The sequence below is a fragment of the Talpa occidentalis genome, unplaced genomic scaffold (genome assembly GCF_014898055.3).
Source record: "Talpa occidentalis isolate TD23 unplaced genomic scaffold, MPIMG_talOcc4v2.1 talOcc4.7, whole genome shotgun sequence".
NCBI classification, from domain to species: Eukaryota; Metazoa; Chordata; class Mammalia; order Eulipotyphla; family Talpidae; genus Talpa; species Talpa occidentalis.
The window spans coordinates 231,644-249,150 of NW_023605083.1; the positions used below are offsets into that span (position 1 = coordinate 231,644).

General features: G+C 67.9%; 2 protein-coding genes across 2 annotated transcripts; both read left to right on the forward strand.

Moving 5' to 3' along the window:
- The first annotated feature begins 5,315 nt into the window (after window positions 1-5,315).
- Window positions 5,316-10,261, forward strand: ZMYND19 (zinc finger MYND-type containing 19). The gene is made up of 6 exons (XM_037491996.2): window positions 5,316-5,400; window positions 5,899-5,958; window positions 6,417-6,523; window positions 6,822-6,962; window positions 8,877-9,057; window positions 9,146-10,261. The coding sequence occupies exons 1-6, from the start codon at window positions 5,350-5,352 to the stop codon at window positions 9,287-9,289; spliced, it is 684 nt and encodes a 227-aa protein (XP_037347893.1). The 5' UTR covers window positions 5,316-5,349; the 3' UTR covers window positions 9,290-10,261.
- On the forward strand, window positions 9,961-16,845 carry DPH7 (diphthamide biosynthesis 7). Its single transcript, XM_037495362.2, has 10 exons — window positions 9,961-10,118; window positions 10,486-10,927; window positions 11,220-11,353; window positions 11,643-11,730; window positions 12,181-12,272; window positions 12,557-12,729; window positions 13,228-13,297; window positions 13,412-13,477; window positions 13,592-13,764; window positions 16,256-16,845. Exons 1-10 carry the CDS (start codon window positions 9,961-9,963, stop codon window positions 16,678-16,680), a joined length of 1,821 nt encoding a protein of 606 aa, XP_037351259.1. The 3' UTR covers window positions 16,681-16,845.
- Window positions 16,846-17,507: the final 662 nt, after the last annotated feature.

Consider the following 17,507-nt stretch of genomic DNA (forward strand, 5'->3'; position numbering starts at 1 on the left):
GGCTGGGAGAGGCGTCCACGCAGCGCGCGCGCGGGGCGGCTCCGCGCGGGAGACCGGGCGCAGCGGGAGCGCGGCGCCGGCCCGTGCCCAGGGCCCGCGCTGGCCGGCGCCGCGTCGGGGTCTTGGCGCGGGAGGAGGTCAGGCCCGCCGTCGGAGACGCCCGGCGGGCAACGGGGGAAGCCGCCCCTGCGGGCGCGAGCTGGGGGGGTGCAGGACTGAAGATACGTAGACCCTGGTGGTGACTCCAGCCAGGGCGCTGAAGACGTCGGAGTTGGGGTACCACCCGCAGGAACAACCCCGCAAAAGGGGAGGGCCCCGAGGGCAGGGTGTCCCCGGTGCTCGTGCCTGGGATGCGCTGCTGCCCACACCATGCAAAAGCCGGGCTCCTGAAGGAGGCGGGCAGGACGCCAGCAGGGAGGGCGTGGTGGGCAGCAGCGCTGGTACAGAAGGCAAGGAGTGAGGAACAGTTGCCTGCTGCCGAGAAGGCCCAGGCTGGGGGCAGAAGCAGTGACCTTGACCCACCTCTGGGGCTAGCAAGGCTGGGCGCACCAGGCTCGGCGCTGGGTGCCCTCCTGCCTTCCTATCACCACTTCCAGACCCTTTGCCGCTCGGCCTAAAAGCTGCCAACTTTCCCCCTCGTCTGTTCAGAATGGCACCCACCTCTATCTCCACTGCGGCCGGATTCAAGGCCCAGGCCAGGCCTGTGCATCTCCTGGTGGCCTCAGCTCCTGCTCCAACGGTCTCCCCAGTGCCTGTCTCGCAAGAACGCTCAGCGACTTCAGAATGCACATCAGCGATCCTTCCAGCCTCCTGCCTGTCTCAGCCCGGCGTGGCCAGGGCAGGCAGGGATGGCTGCCCTGAAAGAGCTCGGCCCGGGCCTCCCCGGTGGCGCAGCGGTTGAGCGCTGGGTTGCGAAGCTGCCCGCAGCCTCTGCGGCGCCGGTTCGATCCCCGGCTGCTCCCCGGCCACCAGAGGAGGGTCCCACATGGCCCGCAGACCTCTCCTGCCGCCCGCTGCTCCCTCAGCAGTGTACTTCAGTCCTTCTGCCTGCTCTGCTGCCCCCTCTGCTCTGGTGAATTCTCTCACTCTCCCATGCTTCTGACTGTACCCAGTGCTTGTATAAATAAAAAAAATAAATCTTTAAAAAAAAAAAAAAGTCTTAAAAAAAAAAAAAAAAAAGAAAGAGCTCGGCCCATCCTGCAGGGCTGGGGGCCGCACAGGGCTGGCTCGAGGCAGATGAGTGAGTGGGCATGCCCCAGAGTCGTTGCTGGATTCGCCCTGGAAGGAAAGGGGTGAGGATGCGGTGGGGGGGGGGGCAGAGCCAGCTTGGGATTGGGGAGTTGGAGGAAATTCATTGTTGGCCGACATGGGTGGACTAAGCTGTCTAGCACCTGGGCTTGCAGTGGTTTGGGGGAGGGGAACTAGATAAGTGGCCCGGGTGTGGGCTCAGGATCAGCTGGCTTGGCGGTGGAGGGTGAATTTGCCACCTCCAGGGTTAGCCTGTCCTCAGAGCACAGGCTCACCCCAGCTGGTAAGACCACAAGATGTCAGAGCATCATAAAGCACAATCAGAAAGCTCCCCCCAGCTCCTGTTTCCATGTCCCCTGCCCTCCAAGAACCCGGAGGGCTTCGTCCCGCAGCACCTGGCTTGCAGCCGCAGGAGAGGGGTCTGTGGTATAGCTTTTGGCTAAGGTGAGCCGTACTTTCTACAGAGAAACCCACAGAAAGTGCTTGAGCTAAAATGGGTGGGGAGGGAAAGGAAGCACCTCCAGGCCCTCGTGTGGCCCAGACAAGCAGCAGGCTGAGACTGAAGCTGCTCCTGTGGAAAGGAAGGGGGTTCAGACAGCGCAGGGGCTCCAGGGCAGCAGCCAAGCAGGCCCCAAAGTGGGCAGGAAGCCCTGCAGGGTGCAGACAGCCCTGGCCAGGACCCAAGTGCTGCAGGCCATGCCCAGGGGCGCTCACCAACTCTTTGAACAGGGTGTGTGTTCAGCTGTCCTGTGCTCCTTTGGGACAGTGGGAGTTTTGGGGTGGTTTGTTACATATCAGTAGAAAACCAAAGCACTTCTCAACACCACCAACTGCAGCTCCCCCCCACCTGCACCCATGCATTTATTTAAGTAAAGGCTTATTTATGCATACAAGAACTGGGGTACAGGCCAGAGATGTGGGTGGTGAGAGGACTCACCAGAGACACAGTGGGGAGCAGAACAGGCCTATCTATTGAAACCCACTGCTGAGGGGAGCAGCCGGGAGACAGGAGAGGTCTACTGCATCCTGTGGGTCATCTCCCTGGCCGGAGATTGAACTCGAGCTGCAGAGGCTGCAGAGAGTGTCATAGTGCTTTGACTTAATCCCTTGCGCCACCAGGGCGGCCCCTGCACCCATGCATTTCTTCTCCCCCACCCTGTTGTGTCAGCAATACCACACTGATTAGTGGGCACCATGGCGCAGGCTGCACAACGCAGGATGCTGTGGAACAAGCAAGATCCTGGCCTTTTTACTGATAGAATAATCACACAGCATCAGTTATGCTGGGCAGGACAAGGAGGAAAAGATGGAGAAACTAAAGAATGTGTTTTCGTCATCTAGGGCTTTGGGGGGACATTTGTCTGCCAACCGGGTGATTCCGATCTGCTTGACAACCAAGTGTTGTCTTCGAAACCAGACCCCAGACCCTGGCTGTGGTTCAGTGCTTATCAACAAGATGTCCGCTGATCAGCTTCTGGGGTCCCTTGTCAAACATTGGTTCTCGGCCCTGGGCGATCCTGGACACACCTCGTGAATCAGCAATAAGTTTACGCATGGGTCCTCGGCCCCCCAGGCGTTCCTTGCGATGCACACCCTTCCCAGGGTGATCAAGCTTCCTGCTCTTGGTTGATCTGAGAGGCACCTTGTAAGCTTGGGCTCCTATGACTGACTGACCAGGCAGTTCTGACCTTGTAAGGAATGTAGAATCTCATGAAATAATAATGGTGGCTGAACAGGCCAGTTAAGTCTAGCAGAGCCACCACCCCTTCAGTACCCTAAACCAGCCATCCTATAGACCCTGCTGGGACCTTCAGCCCCACCCTGCCCCCTCTGGCGTCTTCTCTCCCCTTCAGTTCCAATGCCACAGGCAGGGATGCAGAGGGCACAGCCCGGTGTCCTCCCAGCCTCCCCTGAGTGCCCACACTGCGCAGGGCACAGGCCAGTGTGCAGTAGGACACTGCCTGCCCCCTCACCTTGCCAGTGGTGTCCTCCTCCTGCTGCACCTGGTCAGGCAGGGTTGGCATGGCCTGTGCCCCCGGGGCCACTGGTTACCCCCCCACTGTCATCAAAGACCTGGTTTTGTGCTTAGTGGAGAAAGTAGAGAGGTCTCAGCAGGAGAACCCCAGTTCTGCACCCACACCCCGTGCCTCCCAGAACCTTCATGCCAAACCCTTCCCTGTGCTACTCCTGAGGCACCCGCGTCTGAAGCCTAGTCCCTGGCCGCCTCGGTGGGGGTGCTCTCCTGCTGTGCGTCGTCCCCTCCGGTCCAGGGGCCCCTCCCACTGGGGGGCCATGTCCTCTCCCTCCAAAACCCACCATCTCTCGACTCTCCACCTCCTCCTAGCTTTGCCTCCACTTCTCCCCTCTTTTTTCCTGCCAAAAACGTCTCAGCGGCGTCTGTTCCCCTGGTGTCCAGTCCCTTCCCTGCCCTCTGAAGGGACTGCCCGGCACGGGCCCCGGCGCCCTGGTGCTGCCCTGACCCGGAGTCCCCGCCGCGCTCCTCCTCTTGGTCCGCAGCCCGGGGCGAAGCGCCGACTGCACGGCTCTTAGCCCACACGCGCGCCACGCCGCCGGGCCGCCCCGCTCCGCCGCGGCAGGCCGAGCCCGCGAGCCCCGCGGCTCCGCCCGGGCCTTCCCCGCAGGCCGCTCGACGTGCGGGCGCTCGCGGCGGGGGCGCTTCGGCGGGCGGCGGCCCGGGAGCTGGCCGGGCGGGAGGCAGCGGGCCAGGCCAGCCCCGACAGCGCCCCCGCGCCGCCGCCCCGCCAGCGCCCCGCGCCCGCCCCGCCTCGTGCCCGCCCCGCCAGCGCCGCCCGCCTCGTGCCCGCCCCAACAGCGCCCGCGCCCGCCCCGCCCGTCCCGCCAGCGCCCCGCGGCCGCCCGCCTAGTGCCGCCCGACAGCGCCCCGCGCCGCCCGCCTCGTGCCCGCCCCGCCAGCGCCCCGCGCCCGCCCGCCTAGTGCCGCCCCGACAGCGCCCCGCGCCCGCCCGCCTCGTGCCCGCCCCGCCAGCGCCCCGCGCCCGCCCTCCCCGCCAGCGCCCGCGCCCGCCCGCCTAGTGCCGCCCCGACAGCGCCCCGCGCCCGCCCGCCTCGTGCCCGCCCCGCCAGCGCCCCGCGCCCGCCCGCCCCGCCAGCGCCCCGCGCCCGCCCGCCTAGTGCCGCCCCGACAGCGCCCCGCGCCCGCCCGCCTCGTGCCCGCCCCGCCAGCGCCCCGCGCCCGCCCGCCCCGCCAGCGCCCCGCGCCCGCCCGCCTAGTGCCCGCCCCGACAGCGCCCGCGCCCGCCCGCCTCGTGCCCGCCCCGCCAGCGCCCCGCGCCCGCCCGCCTAGTGCCGCCCCGACAGCGCCCGCGCCCGCCCGCCTCGTGCCCGCCCCGCCAGCGCCCCGCCGCCCGCCCGCCCCGCCAGCGCCCCGCGCCCGCCCGCCTAGTGCCGCCCCGACAGCGCCCCGCGCCCGCCCGCCTCGTGCCCGCCCCGCCAGCGCCCCGCGCCCGCCCGCCCCGCCAGCGCCCCGCGCCCGCCCGCCTAGTGCCGCCCCGACAGCGCCCGCGCCCGCCCGCCTCGTGCCCGCCCCGCCAGCGCCCGCGCCCGCCCGCCCCGCCAGCGCCCCGCGCCCGCCCGCCTAGTGCCGCCCCGACAGCGCCCCGCGCCCCGCGCCTCGTGCCCGCCCCGCCAGCGCGCCCCGCGCCCGCCCGCGCACAAAGCTTCCCGCGAAACTGACGTCGCGCGGCGGCCGCGCAGGCGCCGCCCCGGCCCCACCCCGCCCCCGCGCCCCAGCGCGCCTGCGCGCCCGCCCTCTGCCCATTGGCGGTTGCGCGGCGGCGCGCCCGGCCGGCGGGGAGCGCGGCGCGCGATTGGCCGGGCGGCGGCGGGGGCGTGTCCGCGCCGCGCCCCGCCCTCGGCCCGCTCGTGGAGGTGCGCGGCGGCGGCGGCGCGTGGCAGGTCGGCGGGCGCGCGGCGCGGCGGCCCGATCCCGGCGCAGCCTCGTCCCGCCCGGGCCCGCCCGGCCCGCCCCGGCCCGCCCGCCCGGCGGCCGCGGCCCCGCCCGCGCCCGCGCCGCCGCCCGGCCCGAGGAGCGGCGCCCGGGCCGAGCGCGCAGGCCCGGCCATGACCGACTTCAAGCTGGGCATCGTGCGGCTCGGCCGGGTGGCCGGGAAGGTGAGGCGGGCGGGGCGCGGCGGGAGGGCCCGGCCTGCGGCCGCCGCCCGGGGCCCCGGCGCCCGGCGCGCGCAGCCCTCAGGCCGCCAGGCGCGGCCCCCGCCCCGCCGGCCCCGGCCGCCCGCGCCTCCGCCCCTCGCCCGGCCCGGCCCGGCCCGGCCCGGCCCGGCGGCGGAGCTCCCGGCGGCGCGGGCCGGGGCGGGCGGCGGCGGCGGGGGCTGCCTCCCAGCCCGGGGCGCTCCCCGCGGCGAGAGGGACGCGGCGCCCTCCGCGGAAGGGCCGGGCCCGGCAGCCCCCGGCGCCGCGGGGAGGACCCCGCCCGCCCGCCCGCCCGCCGGTTGGGGCCGCTGCGCTCGGCTCCCGCGCTCGCCGGGCCACGCGGCCGGGCTCGGGCCCCGGAGGCGGGAGCGCCCAGGGGGCCTGGCGTCTCGCGGGGCCGCTCGCTCGGGGGCGCGGCCCGCGCGGCCCGGGTGACGGCCGGATCGCTCTCCATTGCAGACCAAGTACACGCTGATCGACGAGCAGGACATCCCGCTGGTGGAGGGCTACTCCTTCGAGGTGAGGCGCCGCCCCGGGGCCCGCCGCCCGGCCCGCGGGAGGGGCTGCCCCGCAGCGCTGCCCAGGCCTGGCGGCCGCCCCAGCCACAGCCCGGGGTGCCCGCCCCGCCCCCCGGCCCCTGACCGAGTCGTGCCACTTGTGAGAGGACATCAGCTTGCGTGGTGCCGCCTCCCACGGGGCCCCCGCTGCCCGCCTGCTCCTCTTCCCACGCGCTCCCTGCCCCTCCCGCAGGGCACAGGCCCCTTGGTGCCTGCCCCGCAGCGCCCACCAGCCCCGCAGCTCCTGGCCCACTGGGAGCGGGCCGATGTCCAAGGACACACCCCCTCGCTTGCCCTGTGAAGGGGCCCTGGCGGGACACACTGGCATGTGGGGCCCCAAGGAAAGGCTGCCATCCATCCCCGCCTCTCCAAGAGGGTTGGGAACGTGGCTGAGAACAGACCCTGTACGTGTCTCCTCAGGCGCGGATGGAAGTCGACGCAGACGGAAACGGTGCTAAGATATTTGCCTACGCCTTTGACAAGAACCGGGGCAGGGGCTCAGGGAGGCTCCTGCACGAGCTTCTGTGGTGGGTACTCTCCCGCGCCCGCCACCCGGGCCCCTCATGCACAGGAGGCGTCTCCCAAGCGTCCCAGTTACTGCCGACCCAGGGGCCCAAGGGGACAGCCTCTGCTGAGGTGTCTGCTCCCCACGAGCCCACCGGCCAGTGGCCGTGGGTGAGCCCCACTGCGGGAAGTCTGGGGCTGAGTGGCCACCACCCTGTCCCGAGGGAGCACGGATACACAGGCCCCCAGGGGCCGCCCTCCTGAGTGGCGGCCCGGGCAGGGGCCTGTCGAGGCTGCGGCTGCAGAGTCATCTGTTTCCAGGGAGCGTCACCGGGGGGGCGTCGCGCCGGGCTTCCAGGTGGTGCACCTTAATGCCGTGACAGTCGACAATCGCCTGGACAACCTGCAGCTGGTGCCCTGGGGCTGGCGGCCCAGAGCCGAGGAGACGCCCAGCAAGCAGAGGTGGGTTTGCGGCCAAGTGGGTGGCCTCAGGCGCGTCTTGCTCTGGCCCTGGTGCTCCTGGGCTGGGGCACGGCCTCCCCTGCAGCGGGTTTTCTTACGCGGGTGAGGCTCCGACCCCATGTTGGGGTTGCTCTTTCAATGCCTGGGGCTCGGGGATGCCGGCTCCTGCTGGCTCTGCAGCTGGTGTGGCCCAGCTGCCCCAGTCCTGTGTGTATCTTTCCAGCTGGCTGTCAGGGGTCAGGTTTCTGCCATCCATACCTGTCCTGAGCCACACCCCCTCGCCAGGCCACGGTTCACCACTGTCCCCCACTCTGCGGGTTGCCCTTCACACCGGCTCCTGTCTTGCTGCGGGGCCCACCTTGCCGCTGCCTCTATCCCCTGGCCTGGGTCCCGTCCAGGAGGCCCTTCCCGGCGTCTCACACTCTGGTCCTCTTTCTCTTGGGGTTTCTGTTGAGGGTTTTCCATTTAGGGCCTTCACCTGTTGTGGTTTCCTTTTTTGAAAGATTTACGTATGTAAACATGTAGGAGCTGGGGTGCAGGTCAACGGTACGGGGGTGAGAGGACTCCCCAGAGACAGAGTGGGGGGCAGAACAGGTGTATCCACTGAAACCCCCTGCTGAGGGTGCAGCGGGAGAGAGGAGAGGTCTGCTGCGCCCTGTGGGCAGGTCCCTGGCCGGGGATGGCCTTCAGGCAGCAGAGGCTGCCAACAGCTTTGCAGCTTTACAGCTGCCCCCGGGGAGGCTCCCACCTGTTATGTTTTGACTTTTGTAAATGGTGTGAGGTGCGATGACATTAGTGTTTACTTTAATTTTTTTTTTTTAAGATTTATTTATTTATACAAGCACTGGGCACAGTCAGAAGTGCGGGAGGGTGAGAGAATTCACCAGAGCCAGAGCGGGGAACAGAACAGACAGACTGGCGAAATACACTGCTGAGGGGAGCAGCGGGCGGCAGGAGAGGTCTGCGCGCCATGTGGGACCCTCGCCGGTGGCCGGGGATTGAACCGGCGCTGCAGAGGCTGCGGGCAGCTTCGCAGCTCAGCGCTCAACCACTGCGCCACCGAGGAGGCCCAGTCTTTTTTATTTTAAACTTGGAATAATCCTGACAAAAGGGGAAATCGTGGGAACCCAGATGTCCACATCATAGCAGGGTGTAAAGTAAGTCTCCAGGGACTTTGGTCCCTAGCGCCTCTGGCAGGAAATCATCGGCTCAGGGCCTCCCTGCATGCACACACTGGGCTGGGCCCTGGCTGCTGGTCCTGGCCATGCATCCTCTAGCCTCGGGCAGTCATCGCCTCCTGGGGGATGCAGCGCCCCCAGCCGGCCTCCATCTTCCCGGTGTGTCAGCTGACCTTCCCCTTAGTGCAGCCCTCAGGTCGCCCCAGTGGCTGGCAGGGGCCGAGGACCCAGCTCCTTGGTTCAGCCTCCACAGGCAGGCAAGACCCTGATCTCAGCAACACCTGCCCAGCCCCTTGCATTGTGGCCATGGTCCACCCTTGAAGTTCTCGGGTGTCGGGCGGCTCCCAGCATGGGAGAGGGGGGCGGCCGGCAGGTGGGGGGGGCCTCCCTGGTGGCTCAAGGGGTTAAGACTCAACTGAAGCTGTCCACAGCCACTGCAGCACGAATTCAATCTCTGGCCAGGGAGGTGACCCACTTGGCACAGCAGACTCTCCTGCCTCCCCGCTGCTCCCCTCAGCAGTGGATTTCAGTAGATCCACCTGTTCTGCTCCCCACTCTGTCTCTGGTGAATCCTCCTGCCGCCCCCCCCCCCCACATCCCTGGCCTGTACCCCAGCTCTTGTATGAATAAATACATAAATCTTTAAAAAATAAAAAATCGGGTGGGGGGGCCGGTGCAGGAGTCAGGCAGGGCGGCCAGCTTGTGAGCAGGGCCGTTGTCGCCTCCGTGTCCCCAGGGAGCAGAGCCTGTACTGGCTGGCAATCCAGCAGCTTCCCACGGACCCCATGGAGGAGCAGTTCCCCGTCCTGCACGTGACCCGCTACTACAATGCCAACGGGGACGTGGTGGAGGAGGAGGAGAGCTCCTGCACCTACTACGAGTGCCACTACCCACCCTGCACCGCCATCGAGAAGCAGGTACCCCGTGCCCTACCCAGCTCCTCAGCGGTTCCCTTGCCCCCTGCCCAGGTTCCATGTGCAGTTCTGAGCCAGGCTGTCTCTGCAGCTCCGGGAGTTCAGCATCTGTGGGCGCTGCCAGGTGGCGCGGTACTGTGGCTCCCAGTGCCAGCAGAAGGACTGGCCGGCCCATAAGAAGCACTGTCGGGAGAAGAAGCGCACCTGCCAGCCGGAGCCGGAGCCGGAGCGGTGACGGGCCCCGCAGGACGGCCGTGGGCATGAGGCAGCAGGACACCCAGGACGTGGCCACTTCCGGCCAGGCGCCTGCGGGCGGCCTCCGGGCCTTGCACTGTGCAGAGACAGCTGGGAGGCCCTGGACACTCCTTATTTATATGTTGATATGTTTGTAAACTCATGTACAGTTTTTTGGGGAGACGTGGGTGGGTAAGAAATGACCAAGAGAATCATTTGCTGTGACCCTTGGTGGCCAAGGCTGCAATGCGCCATGTGGCCGGGCGCCTGGGCAGCCACAGCGCAGAGGCCCTGGGAGGGTCCCACCAGGGCAGAAGTAAAGGGTGGACTTAGATGGCACCTCGGCCACCTGCTCTCTTCACCTTCCTGGGGCCGTCACTGAGTGAGGGGTGGGGTTCCCCTCCTGAGCGAGCCAGCAATGAGGTGCACGGCCTTTCTCGGCCTGGATCAAGCCCGGGTGGCCAAGCCCTGCCTGAGGGCATGAGGGTCTCGCGGCACTAGGCTGTGAGCTGCAGAGGCCCTGCCTGCGGACGGGAGGGGCTCCAGGTCCACTGCTGGCCATGGGCCCAGGATAGCCTGTCCCTGCTGAGGATGAAGCATCATCTGTGGAGCTGCCTTGGGGAAGCAGCAGCCGAGCTACGGGGGTCCTGCCAGAGGCTTTTTGGGAGAGTGATGTCCAGCCAGCCCGCCTGGCCATGTATCCTGGCTGTCCCTGGCCCCAAACACGGTGCAGCTCCAGCCACCTCCACTGCTGTGTTCTGGATGCTGCCGCCCAAGCAAGCCGTGCTGTGGCATTTCGGTGGCCTAGAGCTGGGTGTTGTGACCCTGAGGTGGTGGGTCCCATGGGTAAAGCCGGCTGCAGCCCCTGGTGGGTGCCAGGGTGGGGTGACGCTCCTGCCCCCAGGGGCTAGCTTGGCCGGCGCTGCCTGTGGGCTGCTGTGTGGGTCTTCTAGGCGCGCGGGGGCCGCTCAACCCGGCCGGCAAGGGTCTCCCTCGGGGGCGGGAACGCCTCCCCACTGGGTGGCTGAGACCGCTGGGCCCCGGGGGGCCTCCGCCGCTGGCGGCCGCGGGTAATTCCAGCGGGGCCGCGCCTGGCCCTGTCTGCACAGGTGGCCCTTCAGGCCGTGGGGTCCCGGCGCGGCTTCCCCGCCCCGCGGCCTGGGGCGGCCTGGCGCTCGCGGGCGTCTTTCTCTGCAGAACGCGGACCTTCGTCCCCAGCGCAGGCCCCGAGGGCCCTTTGGGGCGCCCGCGCCCGACCCCAGCGTCGGGGCCCCGGGTGGCCCCGCGCCCGACTTCCTGCACGTGGCCCCAGGCCCGCCGGCCGGCAGGGGCGCCGGAAGTCCCGCCCGCCGCCCCGGAAGTCCCGCCCGCCGCCCCGGAAGTCGTGAGTCTCGCCCGCGGAGTCGGGGCAGCTGCGGGCTCCACGCCGCCCCGGCCCCCGCCCCGCGCCGCCGCGCTGGCTTCCCCGGCCTCCGAGTGCTGGGCGGGGGGCAGCCGCCTCCGGCTGCTGCAGGCGGTGGACACCGCGTACACGGCGGACGCGGTGGAGTGGTGCCCGCTCGAGGGCTGCCGGCACCTGCTCGCCTGCGGCACCTACCAGCTGCGGGAGGAGGCGCGGCCCTGCCGCCCGGGCAGCGAGGTGCGCCCCGCTGACCCCCCCCCGCGGAGGCCGGCTGGGAGGGAGGCTCGGTGCCGCGGGGCGGGGCGCCCGCGGACCCGAGAGAGCCGGCCCGGGGCGGCAGGCCCGGCCAGGACTCCCGGGCACCGTGGGCCCCGGAGTGAGGAGCATCCCGGGCGGCCCACGCAGCGCGTCCACCCCGGCCGCGTTCCCCAAGAGACGGCCCAGAAGGAGGGTGCTGCTTCCGCAGCCCGCCCCCCACCCCTCGCCTGGGCCGCGGGCCGCTCACGGAGGACACGTCTGTCTCCTGCAGGACGGACTGAGGGCCCACGAGTTCCCCAGCCGCCTGGGCCGCCTCTACCTGTACAGCTTCAGCGAGGACAGCTCTGCTTGTCCCCTGACGGAGGTCTGGAGACGGGAGACCAACGCCATCCTGGACATGAAATGGTGTGGCTCTGACAACGCCCCACTCGCCTGGACCTCGCCTCCCGCCTCTGGGGACCCTTGCAGGGCAGCGTCCGCTGGCCCCAGGCCTTGCTGGGGACTCGGTGCCGCCTCTGTCAGCTTCTGAGCCCAGAGTCAGGACCAGCTTGGTTTCTGGCTTCACAGCTGGGTGGGAGTCTCGTGGGGCGGTCACGGTCGCCAGGGACCGCGAGTGGGGTCCGGGCACCCTTGGGGGCTGGCCGCGGCATGCACTGCGTCCTGTGTTCCGACTCCCTGTGAGCTCTCTCCCCAGGTGCCACGTCCCAGTGGGTGGCCACGTCCTTCTAGGCCTGGCAGACGCCGGCGGGTCCATAGAGCTGCTGCACCTGGCAGAGTCCCAGGTCAGTATGCGTGGGGCGGGCGCGGACAGGCTTCTTGGGCTGGCTCTGCATCTGACTCCAGGAGGGGCTGCCACTGGCCTGTCCCCAGTCTGACTGCTGTCAGGCGGGCCCAGCCCCGCTCCTCCTGGTTGGGCCAGAGCAGCGTGAGCCTCCTGTGTGACAGGGCCCGGCCCTGGGGCCCAGCGGGCTGGCTGTTCCCTTGTGAACTTCCCACGGTTTGGCCTCTACTTGTGGACGTGCAGAGCTGCTCTGGGGGGCGGGGTGGGGGCCCGGGACACCAAGGGGGTTGGGAGGGCAGAGAGCTGCTCCTCCCTACAGGCTGTGCGGAGCGGGGCAGGCAGGCCCAGTTCTTCTGCCCAGGGCTGAGGGAGGGCACACTGGCCCGGGGCCCGGGGCGGCATCCACTGCTCAGGCTCCAGCGCCCTCCAGCCCGCGGCTTTCCTCAAGTAGGGTGCGTACATGCTGCAGCCGCTGTCCCGCTTTGCCCTTGAGGGGCAGTCCCTGGCCTTGTCCCTGGACTGGTCTACCGGGAGAGCCAGCGGGTAAGGGTGGCACTGGCGAGGGCCGGGCCGGGGAGGGTGGGTGCCCCTCCTGTGGGCCACCTTAGTGGCAGCGCCCAGGCCAAGAAAGACATACTCCCGACCCGCGGGTGAAGGGAAGCAGTATTTCCTGGAGAGGCTGCTGTGGTGCCTTAGCTTAGCACAGCCCGCCCTCTGCTGCTGCGCGAGACCCAGCCGTGTCCTGGCATCGCCCACCGCGGTCCCAGGAGGCGAGGGGCCGGGCCCAGTCATGAGAGGTCAGCCCAGCCTGGCGGTCCCCTCTGCAGTGCCAGCGACCAGCCCCTGCGGGTCATCAGCAGTGACTCCAGGGGGCGCCTCCATCTGCTCAAGCTGAGTGAGGCGGACCCCGGGCTGCTGGACGTGGTCACGTGGAAGGCCCATCACTTTGAGGCCTGGGTCGCCGCTTTTAACTACTGGCAGACGGACATCGTGTACTCGGGTAGGCGCCCGGGGCGGGCGAGGACGGTCCTCGGGCGGGGGGGGGGGGGGGGGGAGGCGTGGCCATTCCCCGGCCGTCTGCTGGGAATGCCCTTTGTGGAGAGGGCGCCTTCTGGGCAGGAGTGGCCCTGGTGACAGCTGTTCCTCTGCTGTGAGGTGCGGGCGGCGCTGGCCCGGGCCCTGGGAGGTGTGGGGTCCCCTCGCCCACTCACATCCATGAGCCCCTTGCTGGCCTGCTGGATGCCGGGTTGGAACTCATCTCCCCAGCTGGTGTGGCGAGGGGGTGTGGCCCTCCTGCTCCTCACCGCCTGGCCCCTCCTTCACTGCAGGCTCAGCCTGGGTGGCTTCCTGGGCGCCCTTGGGGGCGCTTCTGCCCAGGGCCCTTGAACTCACCCAGGAAGAGTCACCCCCGGGTATTTCCTTGCTGACATGGGTCCTTCGCATGCGGAACGGCCACGCTCTGTCGTCATGCTCTCCTGACGGGTTTCTGTCCTCACAGGCGGGGACGACGGGCTGCTGAAGGGCTGGGACACCCGAGTGCCTGACGTGGCTGTCTTCACCAGTCAGAGGTAAGCCCACCTGGCACCTGCCCCATCGCGGCCACCCGTGTCCCCATCCCATCCCTGCCCCGCCGCAGCCACCCCGGCGTCCCCGCCCGCTTGCCCAGAGTTCCCTCCCCGCAGGCACGCCGCCGGCGTGTGCAGCATCCAGAGCAGCCCCCACCGGGAGCACCTCCTGGCGACGGGAAGGTGAGCTGCCCGCATGGCCCGGAGCCAGGTTTGGGAACAGGGTTCGGCCTAGACGGGCGTGGGGAGGGGGTCACCGGGTCAGCTGTCCGCGTGACTGCGCGTCCGTCCACCTAGCTATGATGAGCACGTGCTGCTGTGGGACATTCGGAACACGCGGCAGCCCTTGGCGGACACGCCCGTGCAGGGTGGCGTATGGCGGCTGAAGTGGCACCCCTTCCTCCCGCACCTGCTCCTGGCGGCCTGCATGCATGGCGGCCTGCGGGTCCTCGACTGCCAGAAGGCCGTAGGTGAGTGTCCCGCTCCGGCCCCAGCGCTGCCCCCGTGCGGCCTGTGCTCAGGTTCCCACCAGCCCTGCTGGTGCTTCCACCAGCTGTGTGGCTCTGCCCTCCCCCGCCCCGCCCCTCCCACCGCCTGGGGAGGGAGGCCGGGCAGGCCGCAGGCGCCGTATGGAGGCCTCTGTGTGGTGGTCGTGGGCACATGTCATGTTGTCTGCTTCACCCTCGATTCCAGGCCCTTCCGGTCCACCTGCGGCCCCGTGCCCTTGCTGCTCCGGGGCCTGCAGCGCAGGCTTCGCCCCAGACTAGTCTTCCTGGAGCGCCCTGCGGGGTGGCTGCCGCACACTGCCCCCAGTGCCCTCAGCTCTGCGGCCCAGCCTGGGGGCCTATTCCCACCTTCCAGTGCCTTCTCCCCAGGACCGACTCTGGCTTGTTAGCTGCTGTCAGCTGCGCTATTCCGTGAGTGTCCCTGGCGTGGTTTGGTTAGCGACTGTCTCTCTGTGGTCCCCCAGGTTTGTGAGTGCCCAGTGCCCCGCATGTTTCTGGGGCTCCCTGGGGACGCCTGGCTGTGGGTGTGGTGCCTGGGGTGCCTGCGGTCTCCTCTCTGCTCTCACGGCACCAGGGTTGAGCCTGGGAGCCGTGGCCCTGGCTGCTGGTGCTGGCGTCTCCTGCTCGGCTCGGCCGGGCACCACGGTCTCAGGCTCTGCTGTTGGGGCGCGTTTGTCCTGCCGTCTCTGCACAGCGCCTTGGTCTCTTCGCTGGTGTGAGGTGGTCTCTTTCCTCGAGGTGTCTGACATGTGCCTTGAAGTGACTGCTGCACGACGGCAGCCACCCCAGCTCCTGGCTGCGAACGCCACCTGCGTGTGAACGCCTGCGTGTGCACAGGCGTGTTTCCACGCGTGGAGGCGAGACTGCATTGTCCAAGCAGATGACGTGTGCACGTGCGGCTGAGGGGCAGGTGCCCACTCGCTCCCTGAGGCCTTGCTTTGCACGCGGTGCCTGCTGGTCACTGCGTCCTGACTTCAGCTGCTTTGCTGCCTTTGGGAACGGGCTGCCTCTTTGGTCACCTCTTCCAGATGGACGTGGTCTGACTGTTTGGGAGCTGGCGACTCCGTCTCTTTCTGGGTTTTTTTGCTATCTGTTCTTCGCTGGGTTTCCAGGTGAACCCGGTGTTCTCTGCAAAGAGGCGGGGCATGGCCCCTGCCCAGTCTGGCCCCCGCCCCGAGCGTGGCGCCGGGCCGTGTGTCTGTTACTGTGCCAGTGAGGCGCCCCCCGCTTTTTGTTTCCTTGATGTTCCTTTAAAGCCGGGAATGCTTCACCTTTCGTCACCTGCTTTTACAACCGCTGTCGGGTGGCTGGCGTGTGGAGGTCGCCACTGCTGGAGCGCCGGCATGAGGTTCTTCTCTGTGGCATTGTGCCCTGCTGATGCCCTGCTGTCGCGTTGATGCTCACAGGCTCTGTGGCTTTCTCTTGTGATGTTTTTATCAAGTAACAAATTTGATTTCTGAAAGTCAAAACCAAGCATGAGAATTTTTCTTTATTTTTTCTTGTAAAAGTTCAGAATTGCTTGGGTTACCTTTTCCCTCGAGGTCCGGTCTGCTCCTGAGGCTGTCTGGGCCAGGCAGGCACTGGGGGCAGCCCTCTGGAGGCCCCTTCCTGCCCTGCCTGGCCGGCAGGGAGGGGTAGACACCGCAGTGGCTTGTGATGCAGAGAAACTTCTTTCTTGGTGGTCACTTCCCTGTCGGCTGCGTTTTACTTTCAGAGTTGTGCGAACGCCTGGGCCTGAGCGGTTTTCTCCCAGACTGGGTCAGCCAGTGGACGCCGGGCTCCTGGCACTAGCTTCCCTCCTTGTGCTATCTTGGTCTCTTTTAGCTCTTGGGGCAGCGGGTGGAACCCGCCATTTGCTCCGCAGTGGCTTGTGTGCTGGCTCCCGGCAGCCTCCGGGCACAGGCTTGGGGCTGGCAGCACCCTCGCCCACCCACTCAGACTGCTGTCCAGGCCACCCTGGCCATCCACGCTGACTGAGGACCAGCCTGGTCGCCGCCTTTGAGCCAGCAACAGCTCCGAAGCCACACCCTGCGTCCTGGCCTGGGGCCCAGGGCCGACCCCGGGCCCCCCGCCAGCTGTGGTGGCGCCTGGCCATCGTGTCTGGCCGAGCCAGCCCCAGCCTGTCCTCCCTTGCGGGCGCTCTTCCATCCTAGCGGTGCCAGGCTGCGGCTCCTGCCTCCTTCCTGAGCAGAGCTCAGGTCTTTAGGTGTCTGCTGAGCTCGGGATGCCCCTGCAGGACTGCCCTGCTCTGGGCCCCACACCGTGTTTCCGGTTCCCCTTGGCCCAGCGCGCCCTCCCACTGCCCCTTTGCTGAGTCCCAGTCGAGCATGTCCCGCGCCTCTGTGCCTCTGGTAGGCTCGTCCGCACAGGCACACCCAGGGCACCCGCCGCGATCAGTGCCTTGGGAAACCCACTGAGGGTGGCCAGTGACGTGTCCCTTCTCTGCCCCTCACAGAGGACAAGCAGGACACGTGCACCATTTGCATGTCCCACACGCTGTCTGGCTCCCTGGTGTACGGCGCTGACTGGTCCCGGCTCTACTTTTACCACCTGCCCCAGGCCCAGCAGTCCCTGCTCTCAGCCTCCTGGCCCCAGAGCGACCCGGGACCCAGGCCGGACGGGATGCCGGCGGGGGAGCTGGCAGCATGCCCTTCTGACCGGCAAGTGGACAGGAGAGAGGACCACTCCAAGCTCCAGAAGGTGACCTCGGTGCAGCCGCTGCCCGAGGACGCGAGGAGCTGCAGCCTGCTGCACACCGTGGGGTCCAGCGTCTGTGGCAACGACCTCTATCTGGACATGGCGAACTTTGACCTCAGTCTTCTGGCCACTTGCTCCTTTTACGATCATGTTCTTCACCTTTGGAAGTGGGAGAACAGCTGAGCGTGGGGACGGATGTTGGTTTGGGCATAAAGAGCATTTCTGCCAGTGAAGCCGAGTGCGACTTGGCGTTGTCTGAGGGAACTGCCAAGACCTCGCTGGCGTCTGCGCTACGGCCTTGGCCCAGGGGTTGGGGGGTTGCCAGAGCTGTAAGCACCACACCCCGAACCTGCTGGGGCCCTTCAGGTGGCCATCTGGGTGGGCGGGGTCAGCAGTGGGGGCGCTGACTCCCTGGCATTTAAGCAGTGGCCATCTGAGTGATTGTAAACACACCTGGCCACACCTCTCTGCAGGGCAGCGGGCTCTACACACAGGTCAGTGCGCACACAAGCCTGTCCTCCTGACCCCCGACACTCCTGGGCCTCCCCAGTCCCACTCTGAGAATTCTGGGAGTGACTGGAACCACCTTGGGCTCTGCGGGCGCCCAGCAGCAGCTGTGATGAGGTGGGATCAGAGAGCACACTCTCTGACCCCTGGTTCCTGACTGCCAGCGAGGTGGGGCAGGCTGTGAAGACGCTAAGCCAGAATCACCCAGGCCCCGCCGAGCCGCCCTCAGTCTGTTAATAGTTCCTCAAGCAGCAGCCGTAGGTGAGACCAGAGAGACTGGGCAGCCCAACAGGCAGGGGGAGCGGTCCAGGCGACCCTGGTTTTGACGCCGCTCACTGTGCGCCTCTCCTGGAGCTCCACCCAGGGGTGCCGTTTCTTCACCCAACTCCCAGTCACTTTGGGACCCCGGGGACTGCTCAGTGGTGCCTGGACATGGGCCGCGGGTGGGCTGACCAGTGGGGTCACTGGGGCCATGGCCCTGTAAACCCTCCCCCATGGGCACT